The sequence below is a fragment of the Sprattus sprattus genome (genome assembly GCF_963457725.1).
Source record: "Sprattus sprattus genome assembly, chromosome: 1".
In the NCBI taxonomy this organism is placed as follows: Eukaryota; Metazoa; Chordata; class Actinopteri; order Clupeiformes; family Clupeidae; genus Sprattus; species Sprattus sprattus.
The window spans coordinates 31,316,982-31,339,481 of NC_137920.1; the positions used below are offsets into that span (position 1 = coordinate 31,316,982).

Sequence of the window (22,500 nt, forward strand, 5' to 3'; positions counted from 1 at the left end):
CTGTTTCTCTCTCCCCATATCTCTTTCTTTCTCTCTCTACATACCTCTTTCTCTCTCTCTCTACATACCTCTTTCTCCCTCTCTCTCCATAACTATTTCTCTCTCTCTCCCCATACCTTTCTGACACTCTCTCTCTCCCTCATACCTCTTTCTCTATCTCTCTCTCTCTCCAAACCTTTTTCCCACACTATCTTTCTCTCTATATACCTCTTTCTCACTCTCTCTCTCTCTCTCCATATCTCTTTCTCACACTCTCTCTCTCAATACCTCTTTCTCTCTCTCTCTCCATACATCTCTCTCTCTCCATACTTATAACTCTCTCTCTCTCTCTCATACCTCTTTCTCACTCTCTCTCTCCATACCTCTCTCTCTCTCCCTCCATACCTCTCTCTCTCTCTCCATACATCTCTCTCTATACTTATAACTCTCTCTCTCCTACCTATTTGTCACTCTCTCCATACGTATAACTCTCTCTCTCCCTCCATACCTCGTTCTCGCTCTCACTCTCTCCATACCTCTTTCTCACTCTCTCTCTCCATACCTCTTTCTCACACTCTGTCTCTCTCAATACCTCTTTCTCACTCTCTCTCTCTCCTTACCTCTTTCTCACACTCTCTCTCTCTCTCTCTCAATACCTCTTTCTCTATCTCTCTCTCTCTCTCCATACCTCTTTCCCACACTATCTTTCTATCTCCATACCTCTTTCTCACTCTCTCTCTCCATATCTCTTTCTCACACTCTCTCTCTCTCTCTCTCTCAATACCTCTTTCTCTCTCTCTCTCCATACATCTCTCTCTCTCCATACTTATAACTCTCTCTCTCTCCATACTTATAACTCTCTCTCTCTCCATACCTCTTTCTCACTCTCTCTCTCTCTCTCTCTCTCTCCATACCTCTTTCTCGCTCTCTCTCTCTCTGAACAGTCCCAGCAGAAATGCATTGCGCTCTTCAGTCTGCTGTGCTGCTTCGCGGTGTTGGTGGCGCTCATCTTCTCCTCGGTGGACGTGTGGGGGGAGGACGAGGATGGCATCACAGAGGAGAACTGCAACTTTAAATGTCGGTAAGAGGTAATGGTGACATCACCCCCACCTGCCAGCACCATCCACCACATTGTTAAAAAATGGAAGAGACTCAATTAAGTCTGTCAAATGTGTTCCCCTAAATAATGTATTTCATTACTGTAACACTTAATTCTGCCTTATGACTTACAAAGAGTTCTGCTGTTTGTACACTGAACGAAGGTCTTAGTTGGCACTTTTTCAACACAAATCACTGAACACTGGAGGCCCTATGGCGGGTTTAGAGGTTCTAAAAGGGTCGAAGTACAAAGATCCCTCTCGACAAGACCAGAAGTCTCTAGGGTGCTGCTCAGATTCTCTTTCTAGTGTCAGTGAAATGTCAGGGGTTGGGGTTAGTCCTCATTTTACCATTACTGTAGAAGTCACGTCTGACAGCTCACTCTGGCTGAGGGGTTGTGTCCTGTTTGATTATTCAGTTTCTTTTTCTTTTTTTAAATGCATCTCCACAGTATAGTCCTGGTGGAGAACATTCCAGAAGAGCTGGACCTCTCCCCTGCAGACGAGGGTACGCTGGCGCTGTCTGTGGGTCTCCATGGGTTGCTGGACATGGCCAAGCGCTCGGTGGAGATCGTCTCCCCCCGCTGGACCCTGACCTCCAGAGAGCAGCAGGCCGGACACTTCTCAGGCAATGAGGTACGGAACCTCAAACACAACAGGTTCTGGAACTTAAAGTTCTGCTTCAGGTGTTCTCCATGTAGTCTTGTGGAGTCAAGACGTAACTCTGCTGTGACCAGACAGAAGTTCACAGTCTAGAACTTAAAAGTTCTGGTTTGAACCTAAAGTTCTGATTTGGTGCTTTTCCATCGAGTCTTGTTGGAAGCAGGTAAAACTCCAGTTTCCTGGTCCAGATGTAGTACCTCTGACACTACATGACAAGAGATCACAGACTGGAACTTTCTGGTTCAGTTTGATGGAATCTAGTAGCTATGTCAATATGGAGAGGCTCACCATGCAACTCCCATCCTGCAAATCAGCGGATGTCCAAATACATAGAGTACGTTTGCTTGTCCAATGAGTCATTCTTGCACCCATGCTACTCCTCATGAGACGAGATCAACGCAAGCTCATCCTCTTCTTCTTTAATTCGTCTATTGAGCTTTTTTTGTTTGGGCTTGCAAAACATTGTTTACGCTGCTATCTTTTTATCCATTTGCTGAAGAACTCTTTAGTTATATCGTAGAATGGTTACTATTGAAGATTGAGTGAGTCCACCTACAATAGAAAAGCAGAAAAAAATGGCTAGACCATCACTTAGACTCTCTCTCGCTCTCTTGCTCTCTCTCTCTCTCTCTCTCTCTCTCTCAATTTCAATTTCAATTTCAAATGGCTTTATTGGCATGAATGCGCGATTCATTGTTGCCAAATACAACAATATTAACAACAGATAACAGCAACATTAGTGATAATACTGATAACAACACACACACACACACACACACACACACACACACACACACACACACACACACACACACACACACACACACACAAACTCTCTCTCTCTCTCTCTCTCTCTCTCTATGGCACAGACAGTTCCAGTGAAAAATTCAAATCTCATTTGCATTCATAATGTGTAAGGCCCTTTCATCCGCCGAACGTAACTTCATTCAGACCAGCTATTGTCTCAATGAGGGGAACGTAACTTCATTTAGACCAGCCATTGTCTCGATGAGGGGAAAGTGTCCTTAAGTGAATCAGAGCTAGTGTGACTGTATTGTTCAGTCAGACAAAGTAACCTGCTTCAGAGTGTTCAACGGACTGAACCTCGGTTAGAAGGAAGACTACATTCACGATGAGTCTACATTGTAAATTACTGCCATTGTCTCATACACGAGTCCTTGAATACCTAAAGCAGGCACAAAGCAAGTGCACTAATGTTGATGTCTGTGCGCCACATTTTATTTTCAACCGAGAGTCAAACATTCTTGGTCTTGTTTTGTAAGTGTAAGTTCTTGGTCTTGTTTTGTATCTGTAAGTTCTTTGTCTTGTTTTGTAACTGTAAAATCCGATACATACTTGTTGACGTATATGCCTGGGAATATAACATGAGGTACTGACATCCCTTTATGTTGGGGCACATTAACCACAATCATTAACAGTGACAATGACACTGAATATGTGGACGATGGAGGGGAGGTTGGTACATAATGTATTTGCATCTGTCTTTTGCCCTGAAGGACCAATTTTTTGTTCAAAGGCGCCTTTCTCATCCACCTAGGACCCCTTGGTCCCCTTGAAAGGTGTCTCCCTCCAATTTTAAAGTGGCATTAGTGTGTTTGTGAGCGGCTTGTTGACTGTCACAGCTGATGCTGTTATTTGTTGTTGTTAATGTTGTGTTATTGTTGTTGTTGTTCTCAGGGCCAGCGTCTCTTTGAAAGGCTGCTCGGCCTGAAGTCACGCGGGGTGAAGCTGAAGGTCACCAGCAGTCTGACGGAGTCTGCTGAGCTGACAGCCCTCACTGCTCACGGTAAGATCACATCTGTCATGGCGCGTGAGGGTGGGTGTGTGGTTATAGTGGGTGGGTAGGTAGGGGGGGCATGTTATGCTTTGATGTTGAGGGTGATTGGGTTTACTTGCATTTCTTAGACTGGGGGGGGGGGGGGGGTGGTTCCCTTCAGAGGGTATAGGGACCTAAAACCACAATTTACTATTCATCGATTCCTGCAATCTGTCGATTTCAAGGGAACAGTGATCTGTTGCTCATACTCGGCAGGGCCCTGCCTGATTTGTTTTGTCCAGAGTTTTTTCATTATCATCCCTCGCTCACTCCCAGCAAGGTCTCAGGCAAGGTCAGACATTGTGCATGTGCAATACTGTTGATATCAGAGTTTCATGTCAACTAGATTGGTTTCCAAGGTTGCAAACCTAAGAGCAAGTCAAGCCCTCAGCGTTAATTTTCTCCCCTCTCTCTCTCTCCTTCTTTCTTTTTCTCTCTCTCTCTTTCTCTCTCACACACCCCCTTACTTTATTCTTTCTCATGATCGTCTCTTTCTTATTCATTCACTATTCTTCTCTCTTTCTCTGTATCTCTCTCTGTTGGTCTCTCTCTCTCTCCATTTCTATTTCTCTCTCTGTATCTTACCCTCTCTCTCTCGCTCTTTCTCTCTCTCTCTCTGTATCTTCCTCTCTCTCTCTCTCTCTCTCTGTAGATGCTGAGGTTCGCTACGTGAACATGACAGCCTTGACCAAAGGGCACCTACACTCATCTTTCTGGGTGGTGGATCGAAAGCACATATACATCGGGAGTGGCAGCATGGATTGGAGGTCCCTAGCCAAGGTATCCAGACAATCCATCTTTTTTTTGCTGCACCACCGTGTACGTTTAGAGACAAGAATAGGAAAGACAGGAAAAGAAAATGAAGAGAGAGAGAAGAAAAAAAAAAAGAAGAGAGCACTGAATAGAATAGAATATAAAAGAATGTAGCACAGAATAAAAGACAGCCGCAATTGTCTTCCATGATCCAAAATGTGTTTCCACGCAGACAAAACTGTCACAATACCATATGGCTGTTTCACCACGCATGCACGAGCTCCCAGAGTCAACGTGAGAAACAACTTCAGAAACGCTAAAAAGACAAAAAGTTCTTTGCGAGGGTTCCTTTGGCCCGTGGCATGTATATCAAAGCCCCTTTCCCAAACAGTGCATCATTCTAAAAGTATTTTTCTCCCGTCACTTTGTGCTGTTTCTGAAGTTGTTTCTGGGAGCTTGTGAGTGTGTGGTGAAACCTGTGCGTACGTTCATGTGTGTGTGTGTGTGTGTGTGTGTGTGTGTGTGTGTGTGTGTGTGTGTGTGTGTGTGTGTGTGTGTGTGTGTGTGTGTGTGTGTGTGTGTGTTTGTGTGTGTGTGTGTGTGTGTGTGTGTGTGTGTGTGAGTGTGTGTCTGTGTTTATGTGTGTGTTCTCCCCTGCACAGATGAAAGAGCTAGGAGTGCTCCTGTATAACTGCAGCTGCCTGGCCCTGGACCTGCACAGGATCTTCTCGTTCTACTGGCAGCTGCAGTACAAAGACTACATCCCCTCCATCTGGTCCAAGCGGGTGACGGCCCTCTACAGCAGGGACGAGCCCCTCTTGATTCACCTCAACGACACTGACGCCAATGTCTACATGTCTGTGAGTCGGCTGTTTTTCTTTTTATCACACATTCAATATGCATGCAGTCACACACACACACACACACACACACACACACACACACACACACACACACACACGCACAGGTTTCTTTTGAACAATACGGACTATAATGTGTACACGTCTGTGAGACTGCTGTTCTCTTTTTAACACACACACACTCACCAATCACATTCCCAAACACACTCACACACACACATTCACATTTACATTCACACTCACACTCACAAACACAGACGCACACACACTCACAGTCACAAACATTCAGACACACAGACACACACAGACACACACACACACACACACACACACACACACACACACACACACACACACACACACACACACACACACAGACAGACACACACACACACACACACACATGAACATATGCACAGGTTTCTGCTAAACAATACAGACGCCAATGCCTATACGAGTCTGCTGTACTTTTTTAAACCACACACATTTAAATTATTTATTTGAATCCACCAAATGTAGCTTATATTGAAATGCATAATTATCATTTTGTGTGTTGGTATCAAGTAGGCACCTGCAAATTGATCATAGAGTCTTTTATTCTGTCGTTATTCTTTCATAATGTGTTATTTATTGTCAGATGGCACATTTACGTAACACACACACATTACACAAAATACACAGGAAACTCATTAAGTAGATACATTAACAAGATTATACTGTCTAGATGAAGCAGTAGTTTGGAAGTTATTTTCACAAAACTCCTTAAAGGACCATTAACCATTCCCTTTTTTTGGCGAGTTTATCGTCATCTCACTGCAAAGTGGAACCTTGTTTACTTTCCATTTATTTAAAAAAGAAAAAAAAAACACTCCACCCAAAAAAGTTGTCTTGCTAAAATTAAGCAAAAAACATGTGAGATTGGAGCATGGCAGCCTAATTTGGCTCCCATGAATCTCACCGTCCTCCCAGCGGCAAGCTGTTTATCAGGGGTGGCAAAGACATCCATCACCCTGTGGGAATGAAACGGCGCAGTAATGGCGCACGCTGGTGGTAAACATTACGGGGACTTATGATAAAGTTGCCAGCTGACGTTGATGTATGCACAGGGACGTGCATCTCTTAATTTCCTCCCCTCCCCTCTCCCCAGCTGTCTGGTCTGGTTTCAGCCTTCTCTGCGTTATTGAGGGGAGTGAGAGTGAGGCGTGAAGGTTCGAAAACAGGAAATCCATCTTAGTTTTGTGTTAAAGGAGGCGAGGGGAAATCGGGGGTGACGGAGGAGCGTAGTTGTCTTTGTTAAGGGGCTGAACTGCCGTCCTCCCAGGACACTGATCAGACAGATTGATGATCAGAAAAGATGTTTATACATGCCTGTGTGCAATCACACACACACACACACGCGTGCACACTTACACACACACATGCACACAATGGATGGACACAAACACTCTGACACACACACATACAGCCATGTTTTTTTATTAGTGTTTTCATCTCAACAGACCTCCCCAGACTTGTTCTGCCCTAAGGGTCGCACCAGAGACATCGAGGCCATAGAACGGGTGATTCAGGAGGCCAAGAGCTTCATTTACGTCTCTGTCACGGACTACCTGCCCTTGGTGAACAGGACCTCTCGGGGGCTACATGTTACAAGGTCAGACCGCCCAGCCATAGACACTCGCTTCGTCCTAATCCACCAAAGAGTGGAGCTACGTAAGAGAACCAGGGAAAGCCACATAGAGATGCTAACCAAATACAGTAGAGATGCTATTTATTTGAATTATGCTGTTATTCCAATTAAGATATCAGTTCTTCTAATGTTTGATCATTGGGGAGAGGTCAGTGTGTGGGACATTGAAAGAAATAAGATACAAAAAGTAATATAAGAAGGTTACTGAGTAGACCAAGGATGTGAGATCCAGAGAAGCTAATGTCTTCTTTGAATTTATACTGTATGTATTTATCTGACTGCTGCTTTTGAAATGTAGGAACATGTGGGCAATGTTAGAGTGTGAAATAATAATACAACAAGAAATAATGACAAGGAACAAAGTAAAACTAAACATACGTCGTGTTATATTGAAATGTAATAGCAAATTAACAAAGTTAAACATTTCATTTATATGGTTGCTAGGGTGCTTCTCAGGACCTCCAGTCATTAATTCAGTATCAACCTGAGCCACCACTTCACAGAGTATCACCACATACAGTGCCACTTTAAAGTATGTGAACCCCTTGACCACATAGTCAACCCACATATCACCTCTAAAGAGTTTCGGACCTCTCTGGCAGCATCTGGGGTAAAGGTACATGGGTCTACAATCACACGAAAATTGTTGGTTTTGATCGTGACAAAATAATTCTATCTCTGACTCATCTGTTTAAAGAAGGGACTTCCAGAAGGCCTTTGGTTTATCCAAGTGCTCTCGGGCAAAGTTGAAACGGGCAGTTTTGTTCTTTCTTGAGAGCAGAGGCTTCATTCTAGCAACCCGATCATGAATGTCATGTCTATTCAATTTTCGTCTGATTGTAGACCCATGTACATTTACCCCAGATGCTGCCAGAGAGGTCTGAAACTCTTTAGAGGTGATGTGTGGGTTGACTTTTACCTGATTTCTTCTTCTTCTGGTGCTTCTTGGTGATGGTCTTGATGGGCGTCCACTTCTAGGCAGAGATGCGGTCATGTTGAATGCCCTCCATTTCTAAATTATTTGTCTTGGATGGATGGATGGAGCTGGAATCTTTTGGAGATGGTATTATAGCTTCCCCAAGACTGATGGGCTGTCAGAACCTTCTTCCTGAAGTTCTCGGATATCTCGTTTCCTCTCGGCATTGTTGATCTGTGTGGGTACACCTTGGCACTACAGTAGTTTGGTTGGTTTCCTCTCTCTTATAATCTGTGTTGCCCAAACCTTTCCCTAAGGATGTCTCAGATGATCGGTTTGCTTAATTGACTAATTAAGCACCCAAATAAGTTTCACTGAATCTGTTACCTGCTTGACTTTACCAATTCAGCTAGGGGGTTCACTTACTTTTGAAATGGACTAATTCCATGTTTCATGTAGTCTTTTGGCTACTCAAACAATTCCCTCTAAAAAAAGTACATGCAAATGATAAACATAAACCTGACATTCCTTCTATGGAAAATTGGTGATGAAAAAAATGAAAAATCATGGTAAAACAACAGAAAACTCCTAAGTGGTCAAGGGGTTCACATACTTTCAAGTGGCACTGTACTTTGAGTTAAATTTAGCACTTTTCAATTTGTATAGCAATGTATTACGGGGGATAGGACATTGACTCCCACAGTGTGACTCACTGTGCTATCATGCAGGGCTCCAAATTGACTATGGCCAACCAGCCGTGTCTTCCTTCCCTCCTTCCTTCCTTCATTCAGTTCTTCCTCCTCTTCTCTTCCTTCAGGCAATTGTCAGAAATGTTGTTCCACAGCCCTGTACTTTGACAGGTTTGTTCTAATTTAGGATAGTGGCAAATTCCCACAGGATTCCTGTATGGATAGTCATTATTGGCCAGTGCCCACCTCTTCTGGCATTTACGCACCACACTGTTTTCACCTTCTGTCAAATGATGGTGCACATCTCTACAGTTCTGTAGCATAGCCTTGGTGAAGACAGTCCTGATTTCCCATGGGATTGTGGTAGGTGTTCATTGACGGCCTCTTTCTCACCCAGGTACTGGTCGGAGATAGACGAGGCCCTCAGAGAGGCGCTGGTCCTGAGACGGGTCACTGTGCGCCTGTTACTAAGTTTCTGGGAGAAGACGCACCCGTACACGATTAACTTTGTGTCGTCGCTGAGCTCGCTGTGTGTTCAGCAGATGGACTGCAGCCTGGAAGTGGTAAGAAGGATTGTCTGGGCTCTGACTGATGTTTGGTGAAATGAGTGGCCAGACAAGGCAGCTTAATGATGATTGTACATGACATTTTACAACATTTATTATGAAACTATGTAATGCCTTTTGTCCACATAAAACACAAAATATGCCCGTAACTCTACTGTGAAAAAAATGTATGCCTGCTTACATCTATTTTATATAAAGTAAATATTTTAATTTCTAACAACAGGTAACAAAGTTACATTACTGAACTATATTAAACTATACCTTACCATGCTAAACGATACTTCACTACACTATGCTATATGTTGTGCTATACTACTGTAACTTTAATCGTATACCATCACGTCTTCTTAGTCAAGTTTTAGTTTACTATTCATGAGCCACATTAGTTCAGTAAGCCATACAGGTATCATTAAGTTAGGGTTAGGATTAGTAAGATAGTTATCCCTATTAATTACTGCCTTTATGAAGTCCTGTTTTTTTCCTGCTGTATAAGAATTATTCTCACTAGAACGTTCTCCTGTTACTTGTCATGTCTAAAAGAAATTTTTCAGTACTAATGAAGGACTGCACAGAGACGACAAGGGACTCAACCACAACAAGTACATGGTGACTGACAATGCATTATACATAGGTACGTGCCATACCTGCATGTGTGTGTGTTTTTGGTTGTGTGTGTGTGTGTGTGTGTGTGTGTGTGTGTGTGTGTGTGTGTGTGTGTGTATGTTGTTTGGCAGCGCCTGTTTGTGAATGCTAACTTGATCTTTGCTGAAGGTTTCCATTTAACAGGACTAGTTGTACACTGGTGGAATATTTAAACTGTAAGTAAAAAACATTCCCTCTTTCTTAATGATAAGGAAACCTAGACTGGGTGGGAAGTCAGTTCACCTTTAACGCAGGAACTGGGCTCGTGATCAAGCCCACTGGAGTGCATCCGGAAGACACGCCCTCCATTTTGGATCAGATGAAGGCAGCCTTCGAGAGGGATTGGTTCTCGCAGTACGCCATGAGTCTACAGCACATTATGACCCAAATGGGAAGTCCGTTGAAGACCCCTGGACTGTCATTGGCTGGGAGAGCAATGGAGCGCAGAGAGAGAAGTGGAAAGTGATGCACATCCCTCTAAGTCGTGGACTGATTTTGATACGTTGGAAAAAAAATCACAGCTGCAAAATTACAATTTGAAAGAGAATGTATTTTTTTCCTTTCCTCTTGAACTATCACTCAAGCAACACAATGTATGCATTCTTTAAGGGGTGTAAAGACACCTGCATGTGAAGCTGGGAGACGCTGGAATACAGGGCTCTCCAAGTCACCCATCAAGTGCAAGTCTGTGAGACCGGCTACTCCTCATCGAAATCAAACTTTGTTTTCACACGTTTGCACTTTGTGTGACCCGATACTCCTCATCGAAATCAAACTTTCACACGTTTGCACTGTCTACATGTTCGTCCACATAAATGTGTTTTTTTTTTTTTGCATGTTTATTTGACATTCCAGCATTTTCAACAGTTTATATCAGTGTTTATCTTTCATGATGGTATGCCTTTATATGACATGGATGTAATTTTTTTATTATTTTTTTTAATTATAAAGAACATTGCTCGGTTTTTATATACATTTATAATCACCCTGTTTTATACATGGCCAGTTTTTGGTTGGCACCATTTTGTTGTTACATTGGGCGTTTGGGCAACATTTGTCTTCATTTCATATATCAAAGCACACGAATTAACCAACACTAGAAGCACTACTGCCAAAATTTCAACCATCTGTCCTGTGGCTATGAGCTAATTTAATTTGGATTACTTCTGGAGCATGATTGCTGACTTTAGTTGGCCACTGGTTCCTGTAGCCAAAGCTTTTTGAGCTGTTGTTCAGACTCAGAATTGTTTTTATTGCCAAGTACGTTTTTTCACCTACCAGGAATTTGTTTTGGCATATTGGTGCTGACAATAAACATAAAAACATAATAAAACAATATATAAAATATATAAAAAAGTAAAACATATTTAAAAATATGGCTCTTGCAACTTCTCCCTGGATTATAACTTTCAAAGGATTGAAATAAGGATGACTACTACTACTGTATGCTAAACTGTAAGCACTGCATGTTTCTTTGGAGGATTTCAAGCTTGACCGCTTCGACCTGACCGCTTCGTCTTCCACTGATATATCCAATACAAGTGAATGTGAGGTATGGCCCTGTAAAGCTGATGAAATCGTTTGCACTTGATCTATACTTGACTGTTATTAAAACTACCAGAGTTTTCAAATGTTTCAATTATCTGTTTTGAATGTACTGACATTTCAAACTTATTTTCATCAAACCTCTTGAGCCTTAATTTCTTAAATACCATGTATACCATCCTATTGCATAAAATCCACAAATTATAATGGCAAGAAAATATCACATAATTACTCAATTTACTGCACTTTCATGTAATATGCAGCATTTTAAAGGGTTTGTTGATTTACTTTTAAGCTACATCATCTGTTTTTGTTATCAAGAAACATTTATATTGTGAGGTAAGTCAAAATTAAAATGTCTCTGACGTGAGACACATCCTTTAGCGATATGCTTTAATTGACCTCCATACATAGACTACTGGGAGAAGCTTTATCATTACTAATGAAATGTAGGCATATTTTTCAATTGCTTCAAAAATGTATTATAAGTCTGAGAATCGGTTAAATCTGAAATTAACTTCGACCTGATATCTGTAGCACTTTCACACAAGCATGTGTTGCTGGTAAAGATCCTTACAGCGACATCTACTGATAGATCGGAGTAGTGATGTATTGAACTGGGAAATGTTTGATTCTAGAAGAACTGCACAGAAGATGTAAAAAGAAAAACTTCGTTCTTCGACTTACTACCAATGCAATGAAGTGAATTATTCATCGACATTTTAAGAATGCTTTTGATAGGAGCCTAGTGGTGGCCAGGGACAAAGTTGGGTGTTAACTTATGGGGCAGGTTACTAGGCCCTGTTTGTTGTTGCTGATAGTCGTCGAGTAATAGCTTATTGATAATTAACTGACTTTTTTTGTCTCAAATGGGCATAAAGGTTTCAGGAAGATTTAATATTGTTGTATAAGTTGTGTAGCTCACTGCACAAAGAGCAAGGATCGTGTGAAAAAACGGATAGTCGATATGTTTAGATTATTTTATGAGTTTGGACGCAATAGGCTACCTAATTTTGACCACAAGGTGGAAGCGCGACACTGTCCGGACAACTGATGAACTACCGGTAGTTTGTCCTTGTCAATATCACGGGAAATGGCCCACAAACTATCTGAAACAACTATATTTTTTGCATAACTTTAGCCCGTACATAAAAGTGCATTCATCTGACATCTGATATTTTGTGATTCGTTCAAATTATCCGATAGCCTAATCTAAATATGATCGCAAAGCAAAAACAAAGAGCTGGGGAACAAGACAGTTCATAGTAGGCTACTGGGCTACTCAGACTTATTGACCAAAAAAAATAGTTCATACCTGTAGCATACTTCAATGACTTGTAGCCTGTCCTATGTGTCTAATTCACCATGTGGGCCAGTTGACCCGAGAAGACCTGCTGCTAGGATGCGCAGAGTTATCAGGATGGGGTGGACTCGGGTTGTTATGGCAACAGATTAAGGTCAAAGATATTTTAATGGTCGTCCATTGGTACTTTGTGCTGTTGCCATGGATTTTCTAGATCATGGATGCCATTTGGCAGTATCTAGCATTTAGGCTGCAAACATGTAAACTTGTCAGAGGGAGATGGGCACCATGGTCTCCATGCCATGCTATGAGTGATTGCCACCAAAGTGATGTCAAACTGGATAGGCATTTGATATTTTTATGTGTGGTTTTAGAAAAGTCTGATTTGAATTGCAATTCAAAAGGAGGAGGGCGAAAGAAAAAAAAGGGAAACTATTATAAGAAAAGTATTTAGGCTGCAAAGTCTAAAATATTGGCCAGGGTCAAGTAAATAGAAATTCTTAAATTCGAATTCCGTAATTAATACACTGACAGTGGATGAGTGTGGTGGCCTAATGAGAGTGCGTCTATCCATTTCTCTCTCTCTCTCTCTCTCTCTCTCTCTCTCTCTCTCTCTCTCTCTCTCTCTCTCTTTAACACACACACACACACACACACACACACACACACACACGCTTACACACAGGGAAAGAAAGAGAGAGAGAAAAGCAGAGCGGTAGCAAAGCAGATATGATACCCTACCGATTTCGATAAAACCACCTCAGTATGGAATCTTGTCAGGTCAGTCCATTCACACTGATGTTAATGCGATGACGTTCAATGACTGTTTAATCTGTTGGGGAAACTGAGGGAGGCGTGAGTCGTGCGGCGTGGAAGGTTTCCCGGTCCTCTGCAGTTGCGGCTGCAATGCTCCAGCAAGAGGTGAATACGCTGTACGAGCGATGCAGAGTAATGGAATCTTTTTTTGAACAATGCCTACTGAACATTCCCTACCGTTTCAAATGAAATGATGTCAACATAAAGACAAGCGATATAGGGTTCTCACTAAACATGGTTTAAGGAAGGCGTGAATTTCAAGGAGTTTTAGACAAGCTGCGAAGTCAAACGTCTGCAGGACACCGGATTGAAGGTCTCACCAGCAGCATTTCAGTGTACGTAATGAAGATGTGTTCACTCAGCTTCGAATGGATGTCCGAATGAATGCTAACGTTACTGTCTTCACCTGGATGACCGGCTTCATACACTGAACGTCCCTCAAACTCTCGGATGAATTTACCCGATATAAAAATGGGAAGTGAGATGCTGCCAGCACTGGAGCATTTCATGCTAACCCCCCTTGTCACCTGGGTAAGGAACCCATGTCTTAGTATACAGTTGCATCATTTTTCTTTTAACTGTAGCTAAAACCTTGTGCTATGGTTTTACTTTAACGCTATAGTGTAACCAGTGCAATGTAAGCCACCAGCTGGTGTGAATTCTCTGTTTTCTTCTTTTGTATAGGTGAAGACATTTGGGTACATAGGTGAGAAGGATGGCAGTGTACTTTCGGAGTACACTGAGTTAGTGGATGGGTACTTCCTGAACAAGATTATAGGGGAAATGTAAGTATGAATTGTTCATCAGTATGCATTCTTGCTGCCTGTAAGTCTTTGCAGTGTGTTTAAGTGAAATTACATATTCAAATCAATTTTGGAATTTTTGATACTGTCATGATGCTTTGAAGTGTTGGAGGTGATACCACGGGCAACAAGTCTTCACAGGACGAGCTTTTAGGAATTCTATGCCAACATAATTGTCATATTTTGGAAGTTCTTGTTCCCTAGATAGCATGTAATCTAGGACAGCTGTTGCATATATGAGCAGTCACAGCTCTGGACGATGGCATGCTTTAGACACGCAACAGAACTCGCTTTGTCACGCCAATTTACAAAGGAATTCTTTGTAATTCATTGACACCATAACTGTTCTGGTGTGGAGGCCCTCATAGTTTAAGATTGGGTGGGGTTTATTTCCAACAATGTCTAGTATAGGCTATTGGTGAATATAAAACGCACGATACCTGTCAAGTTATAAACAGGAGTTGTAGGGCTACAGGAATAAAATATGAAGCCTATTGCTCTTCACTCTTCTTCTGTGTTGTCCTGTACTTCTGTGTTCATTGAACTTGTATTAGATTGTGTTGTAGTGTTGTTGTAATAGGGGAGATACCCACTCGTGATAAATTCAATGCCCTTTCTAATTTGATCACAAGGTTTTAGAGGGCAATGTTGGCATAACCTTTATTCTACTACCTCCCTGCTGAGTCTAAGACATGGGAACGAGAGTGGAGGAGATAAAAGAGCATTGTCAAGAAGAAAGAGAGACATCCTCTTGGCATCTCAAGCGCTGTGATGATGGTAAACATGATAGCCAGCTCCGGTAATCCCACAGATTGGGAGCCCCTCTGGATTATGGCTGTGTGCTGGATTTCCACTGGCATGCAGGCACAGATGGCTCAGATTGAGATGAAAGACGGATCCCAGAGAATGACAGGCAGGGAGAGAGATGCCCGTGGCCTAGGCAACGGGACTGGGGCAACACGGGACAGGGTTTTAGGTCAGTGTGTCGGCATGCAGACAGCACACAGGACATATGCCAGGGTTGGTGCAGAGAGGGATACCGAGGAGAGAGATTGTGTGTGTGTTAGAGAGATAGATTGTGTCTGTGTTAGAGAGAGAGAGAGAGAGGATAGAGATTGTGTGTGTTAGAGAGAGAGAGTTTTTGTTTCCCCTTTTGTCCAAGTTTGGCAAAACATTGTGTCACTTGCCATGCCAAAAAAGCACATTTGAATTTGAATGTTCGTGAGTGAAAGAGATGGTTAGGGGAAATAAAGAAAGACACAAAAGAGGTTAGGCATGTATAGAAAGAGGCAGAGAGAGAGATGTTTAGGGGAAAGTAGAGAGAGAAAAAGAGGAAATGTTTAGAGGCAATAGAGAGATCTGACAGACAGAAAGGAGTTGTAGGTGTGTCAGGGGAGGAGAGAACCAGACAAAGTGACTCTCAATGAAAAGTCATACTCTAGTCCACAGACAGGAAAGCATGGGCGCTGCTCCTGGCACTCACACCCCAGCTGGCCGTGCTTTGCCAGCTGACTGGCTGCCTGGGACGACGCTCCAAGACGGGGCAGAAGGAGCAGCTGAATGGGGGGATTGTGCTGTGTTTCGCTCGCTCTGGAGAGCATGGTTCCCCTGGAAAAATTTAAACCATGTTTGTAGCAGAACATGCCCTCCCTTCCACGGGTTTCACCCCTCCTGTTGGGCTGAATGAGCCTGGTGCCATGGCGACTGCATTTACACAGGTGCCCCCGTGTGTTTACTTTGTTCTTGGTCCGCAGAGAGCCCAAAGCCACCAGCCCGAGGGTGAAGAAGGCAGACAACGAGCCGAGCCAGAGGATCCAGAACCTGGCGGTTCTCGTGCAGCATGTTAAAGTCTACTACCAGGTGAGGAGCCGGGCGGAGGAGACGGGCTGGGTTGGTACTGTTGCCTTTCCCCCTGTGCACATTTGTTTGTTTTACACTTACTTAGTGGCCAGCCCAAGGTTTTTTTTTAAACACAAAGTTGTTGTTTACACACACACACACACACACACACACACACACACACACACACACACACAAACATAAAGTCTATCTTTCTCTTTCTCTTTCTCTCTCTCACTCTCTCTCTCTCTCTCATTCTCTGTCCTACACACACACACACACACACACACACACACACACACACACACACACACACACACACAACCTCTCTCTCTCATTCTCTGTCCTACACACACACACACACACACATGGATTTGACATGGAAAGTGCGTGTGTCACCCGCCCTTTAATACCCTTTATGAGGGTCCGACCTAGAAGCCATCTCGCACATCTGTCTCCCGGTCTTAAACGGCCCCTCTCCCATACGGCCAGACGCCTGGCCTCCTCTTAAGATGGCTGCCCTAAATATCCTCTTCATCCTCATCATCATTATCATCATTGGAGGCCCACATGTTAACATCGGTGCAATCAGTAGATGGGGGGGAGAGGCTGTATCAGACCAGACCAGCTTGTGGGATTGTGTGTGCATTGCTGTTTCTACTGTTTCTGCTTCTGCTGCTGCTGCTGCTGTAGACACCATTGTTGCTCTGGGGGCTGGAAATGACCCATTTGGGTTCCCTGGAGTGGAGCGCTGGTTTTCCTATCATCACTCACCCGTGCAGCTGATTGAAGTGCTTTTGTGTGTAATGACAACCAGCAGTGACCAACTAACGACAGTAGAACAACAGCGACAGCAACTGCCAAACTTCACAACGAAAACAAAAAAGCTGCCTTTCCGAGGAAAAAGACAGACGCTAGGGTGTTTGAGTGTGTGTGGAAGGGGGTCAGAGTGGGTTTTAAAGTGAAAAAAAAAAAGCTGAGTAATTAATTTGAATGTCGTATTTTACTTATCCAAACAAGTCTCAAATGTAAACTGAAGCCCTTTAGTTTGTTCTGATATAACCTCACACATCTGTACGTGCAACTAGGGTTGCTTGCTTCCTCAAATGACACTTCCAGTCATGTGAAACAGGCACTTTGCGTTCTCGCCCCCACTGCACAAATCCCCATCCATCCCCACAGGGGATTTCAGGGGCATGTCTGGGAGGTCGACTGTACTTATTCTGCTTGCGCCACAGAACCAAGAAAGAGAGAGAGAGAGAGAGGAGAGAGGGAGAGAAAGAGGGAGAGAAAAGGGCGAGTGTGAGTGAAATCACAATGATGAGTTCCCATCAGACAGAGCTGTCAGTGGACACACCGTCATCTGCTGTAAAGTCAGTTTATGCCACCAGACCGTTAAACCTCCAGTGTTTTTATGAACATGAAAAACCACCACAGTCACAGTCTCACACTTGCACTGTTATGGAGACACATCTTAAAAGGCTTTGGGTACAGAGACGGAACCTTTTGCATTATTTATACCATTTCTATTTTCATAGCTTGGCGATGACTTCTTTTCCTTAAAATATCCCTTCCACTCTTTTAGCATGCAAGGTTAGTCCATCTTAAGTCTGTATAGATCTTCCATCATTGGTCAAGCATTGATTCAACTCAACCCTTAGCAACCAGTCTTCGATTGGAAAAGCAAGAACAGATCCTGGTAGACGTGTTTTACTTGCAAGCAGCTGGAGGAATAAGCAACTGGATCTCAATCACACCCCCACCCTTTCCTTCTGTCCCTAACTGGGATTCTGTCAGGCCGCTGTCCTCAGAAAAGTTAGCCCCCACTGGCAGGGCACAGTAATTGTTCTTCATCAAAGTTGAGTGGCCCTCGGGAGCTGGATAATTCTTTCCTGCCTCCCCCCCCCCCCCCCCCCCCCCCCCAAGCCAACTTTTAGGCTAATAAACACAGAATTAGTCATCCGGCTACACTCGTGCTTGCAACTGTAAAAACACAATTTAATGAGCACAGAAAACTGTCTACGAATGATAATTGTGTGTAAAACTACCAAAACCCTGTGACCGTCAGAATAAAACACAGCACAGTCCTTTGGGTATTTTTTTGTTTTGAATGATGTACTTTAAATGCACTTGTGTGGAATGTAGTTTTCCTCAGTGTTTGCTGTTTATAATTCCCTTTCTAGGAGACTCTACAGCAGCTGATCATGATGCCTCTTCCTAATGCGCTGGTGCTGGGCAAGAACCCTTTCTGTGGTACGTTCTCTGGATCATATATATATATATATACAGTTTATAAACACAGTACAGTGATGTATGCAATCACTGGCACACATGTCATGAAACATGTCAAACTTATGTGGTGTTAACATCTGTGATTGAGTTCAGTTTTTGTTGGTTGTATTCAGCTTGTTTTGGTCGAGAGAGTATAGAAACTAATAGCAAAAGAAAGTGAGGGAGATAGGTGGTGCTGTATGTAGAGAGAGGAACTGATTTGATCCCAATGCACCTGGGATGAGTTTTGAGTAAAGTATAGAATGACTTTTTAGTAAAGTATAGTATGAGTTTTGATTAAAGTATAGTATGAGTTTTGAGTAAAGAATAGAATGAGATTTGAGTAAATTGCATAAAGTATCTTTTCACAAACTGATACTCTCATATTCGTTTCTTCCACTTTTGCCACATCGTAACATGCTACTGTGTCGCATTCCTCACAGGGTTAATAGCACTATAGATTAATTGTATTTCTCCTGCCTAATTAAACCACGGTAGTCAGTGATTTTCACCCAGCAATTCCCCCCACTCCCGGGCTCAGCAGTTTTATAATTCAATTGCACTTGTATCAGTCTGTGGACCCACACCGCGCCACTCTGGGTGGCCGTGGCATGTCTGACCCAAATTGTGCCATCGTGCCGCGCAAGCCGAGGATAGGCAGCGGATAGCTTTAGCCCACTTCAGCGTTGGAAAAAAAGAGAAAGAGAGATTAATTCCTTTTTATTGATGTGAGAATCAGCACAGTTCCCAGTAGGTCATACACTGCTGTGTGCATGTGTGGATGGGCAGGGATTGTAATAGTGGGGCTTTGTTTGTGTATCCCAGAGCAAAGCGTTGAGGAAATGAAGAAGCTGTTGCTGCTATTACTAGGATGTGCTGTGCAGGTAATACCCGATTATACCCTCATTTGTAGTATGTTACATAAACCCACATAGCCTACAGCACATTACACCTGCATGTTCCATAAACACACATAGCCTACAGCACATTACACCTGTATGTTACATAAACCCACATAGCCTACAGCACATTACACCTGTATGTTACATAAACCCACATAGCCTACAGCACATTACACCTGTATATGAAATATACCGACATAGCATACAGCACATTACACCTGTATGTTACATAAACCCACATTGCTTGCAGAACATTACACCTGTGTGTTACATATTCTCACATACCTGACAGCACATTACACCTGTATGTTATAATACCCACATAGCATACAGCACATTACACCTGTATGTGACATATACCCACATAGCTTACAGCACATTACACCTGTATGTTACATAAACCGACATAGCCTACAGCACATTCCACCTGTGTGTTACATATTCCCACATACCTGACAGAACATTACACCTTTGGCTTAAACTGAATACATATTGTTTATACATTTTATATACATGCATATCATAACACATGAATGTGAAATGATGGTGCAAGTTGTTTGTCCATCATTTATTCATGTTAGAGAACTTCAGTGTCTGAGAAGCTTAAGAGATGTCTGTCACATGCTCACAACAAAGTGACTGTGCTGAACTCAACCACACTCTATGTGTGGAGGTCACTTGAGTCCACTTGGGTTCCAACTTCCTGCTGTGAACAGAGACATCCCTATCCACTGTTTCATCAGGCCTCTGTTACAGTTACACTGAAGCCCTTGACCCCTTTTTACCAGGGGGTAGGAAGAACAGGAAGTGTGGTTTCTGCAGCGTCATTCTCTCTCTCTCTCTCTCTCTCTCTCTCTCTCTCTCTCTCTCTCTCTCTCTCTCTCTCTCGCTCTCTCTCTCTCTCTGTGTCTCTGTGTCTCTGTCTTTGACCTCAATGTGCCTCTCCCTATTCTCCCCTACAGTGTGACCGGAAAGAGGAGTACATCGAGAAGATTCAGATGCTGGACTTTGGCACTAAAGCAGCCATAGCATCCCACATCCAAGAGGTAGTGTGCCAGAACCAAATATCTTCTTAATTATGGTTTGGTTTGAGAGTAGAATGTGCGATTCTGACGAAAGGTTGTTGATACTTTAGAGCTCAGCAGCCAATCAAATTACGCCTCTCTCCTCTGTGTTCCTGAAGTAACGTGTTGGTATATTGAATTAAAATCGTGGACTCCACCTTTAAACATGAATTGTAAGTAACACTTATACAGGCTCTGTATGTCATAAACTCAACGGGTCCTTGTATCTCTGTGTTATATATGTATATTTATAAACCTTATAGACAGAAATAGAAAAAGGAAAACTTCACCAACATTTTATGAATGTCACAAACTGTGTGTTTAGTTTGGCTACGTTTTGTTTTGGCCAAAATGTTCTTCTCCAAGATCATTCCCGCATGTTCCTTCCTCAGTTGTTTTTTGTTTACTTCTGGAAGAGAGAGCAGCACCATATTTCCAGTATAAATTAAGGTCTGCCGTTCATCTCTGACACAGAAACCTTTTCTATTCTTTATTGTTGCGATACGGTAAAAACATTTTGTGTGTGATTGTAGCCTTATTTCGCCAACTTTGGGCAGGATACTAGAGCAATCCATAAATAGCAAGAAAGATATCTTCTTAAGAGAGGTAAACTTTCCCCACTGTGTGACACCTCGTTTGTCTTCTGTGTTTTTCTCGAACACACCCAGTGATTTAATAGCTGTGCTCGCATTGATCACCTTGTATCCACAGTCCAATCCAATTGTTTCTCCAATGAAGAAAATATCACGTGTAATTACAACTCAATGAGCAGCTAAACCAACTCATATTGGTAACTATTCGTAACTCTGTTCAAATAGATATCCACACAGGCATCCATTTTGCAGCTTTTTCTCAGGACTCAGTTGCTCTAAACTACAGTTTCAACATTTCCATTCAAATCTCCAATCTGAAAGCAAGGAACCCCCCACTGCGGTGATCAAGCGTGGGCTCATCCCTCTGTGTTCACACATCTCTGATAGCACTAAGCCTACTTCCTGCTTAGCTTCTGCAGCGGCACCTGGCCCTCTAGGGACCTGCTAAATGAGGTGTGCTTGATTCAACCAGTGCCTCAGCATGCTTCCTCTATCATGCTATACGCCTCTATTATGTATTATACTCCACAGCCTTGTTCTCGCCTCTGGGTATTTTTCCATAGCAGCCCTGGCCGTCACAAAAGGCTTGTTTACTGATTGCTGTATAGAAAGCATAGGATGCTCCCGAGAGCTGAATGACAGACACTTACAGGGCAAATATAACGTACTGGTATGTAGTATAACAATGTGGGACGATACGCTACTTGTAATACACATTAGGAAAACTCCATGAAGAGATAGATATATAATGATGGATTGATGCTTGACGTTTGAAAACATGATTCTTGTTACTCACTATGTGTGTACATGTGTATGTGTGTGTGTGTGTGTGGGTGTCTGTCTGTGTGTTTATGTACATGTGTGACTATGTGAGTTTGGTCTGTGTGTGTGTGTGTGTGTGTGTGTGTGTGTGTGTGTGTGTGTGTGTGTGTGTGTGTGTGTGTGTGTGTGTGTGTGTGTGTGTGTGTGTGTGTGTGTGTTTGTGTGTGTGTCTGCAAACACCCGTTTGATCTAAACATCTGACAGGTCACTGACAGTCAGGACAGCGTGTTTGACCTGCATTGGCTGGAGGTCAGCGACCTTTGCCCTGAGGACCTGGACACCCTCTCCAGGGGCATGGCTGTGCACCTCCGCAGGCTCGTGGACCAGCGAGACCAGCAGCTGGAGGTAAACATCCCCAGTCTGACCTCTGACCTCTCAGCAACACTGACCCCGTCTGAGACACGCATGGGTTTGAAGTGAAGAGATATGGACCTAGAACACCATGTAGTTGTATGCATTGATATGCATGTTGTGCATTTGATGCACTGATGTTTAATGCATTGAGGAACATGATTCATGTCACGCTGTGTGTGTGTGTGTGTGTGTGTGTGTGTGTGTGTGTGTGTGTGTGTGTGTGTGTGTGTGTGTGTGTGTGTGTGTGTGTGTGTGTGTGTGTGTGTGAATGTGAGTGGTGAGCGTGTGTTTTTGTAAATGTCTGATTGGGGATGTCCTTGACCTCAAGGCAAATCAGAGAGGTGAATTTTTACAACACTTAATCAAATTCATGTATCTCTGTCAAATATGTGATTGAGATCTGAAAAAAAACAGTACAATTAAACAATCCAATTATGCCTCCCTGTTGGTATTCAGTGCTAAAATTAATGATCAAGAGTCGTTTCCTTTTAGCACTCAA

At 42.9% G+C, this 22,500-nt stretch overlaps 2 protein-coding genes across 2 annotated transcripts in view; both read left to right on the plus strand.

Annotated features, from left to right (window-relative positions):
• pld5 (phospholipase D family member 5) overlaps positions 1–10,155 on the plus strand; it is a gene marked incomplete at both ends in the record, with an annotated part of 13,854 nt that extends 3,699 nt beyond the window's left edge. The window contains 9 exons of the mRNA XM_080853544.1: positions 924–1,060; positions 1,529–1,712; positions 3,438–3,546; positions 4,229–4,356; positions 4,992–5,189; positions 6,689–6,840; positions 8,879–9,044; positions 9,588–9,678; positions 9,902–10,155. Coding sequence (XP_080709670.1) covers positions 924–1,060; positions 1,529–1,712; positions 3,438–3,546; positions 4,229–4,356; positions 4,992–5,189; positions 6,689–6,840; positions 8,879–9,044; positions 9,588–9,678; positions 9,902–10,155 — 1,419 coding nt within the window. The remainder of the gene's footprint in view (positions 1–923; positions 1,061–1,528; positions 1,713–3,437; positions 3,547–4,228; positions 4,357–4,991; positions 5,190–6,688; positions 6,841–8,878; positions 9,045–9,587; positions 9,679–9,901) is intronic.
• A 3,648-nt stretch (positions 10,156–13,803) lies between these two features.
• Positions 13,804–22,500, plus strand: part of ccdc88aa (coiled-coil domain containing 88Aa) — a gene marked incomplete at both ends in the record, with an annotated part of 28,486 nt that continues 19,789 nt past the window's right edge. Inside the window, 7 exons of the mRNA XM_080853999.1 lie at positions 13,804–13,884; positions 14,038–14,138; positions 15,911–16,016; positions 18,179–18,248; positions 19,092–19,150; positions 20,131–20,214; positions 21,852–21,992. Of these exons, the coding sequence (XP_080710125.1) occupies positions 13,804–13,884; positions 14,038–14,138; positions 15,911–16,016; positions 18,179–18,248; positions 19,092–19,150; positions 20,131–20,214; positions 21,852–21,992 (642 nt within the window). The remainder of the gene's footprint in view (positions 13,885–14,037; positions 14,139–15,910; positions 16,017–18,178; positions 18,249–19,091; positions 19,151–20,130; positions 20,215–21,851; positions 21,993–22,500) is intronic.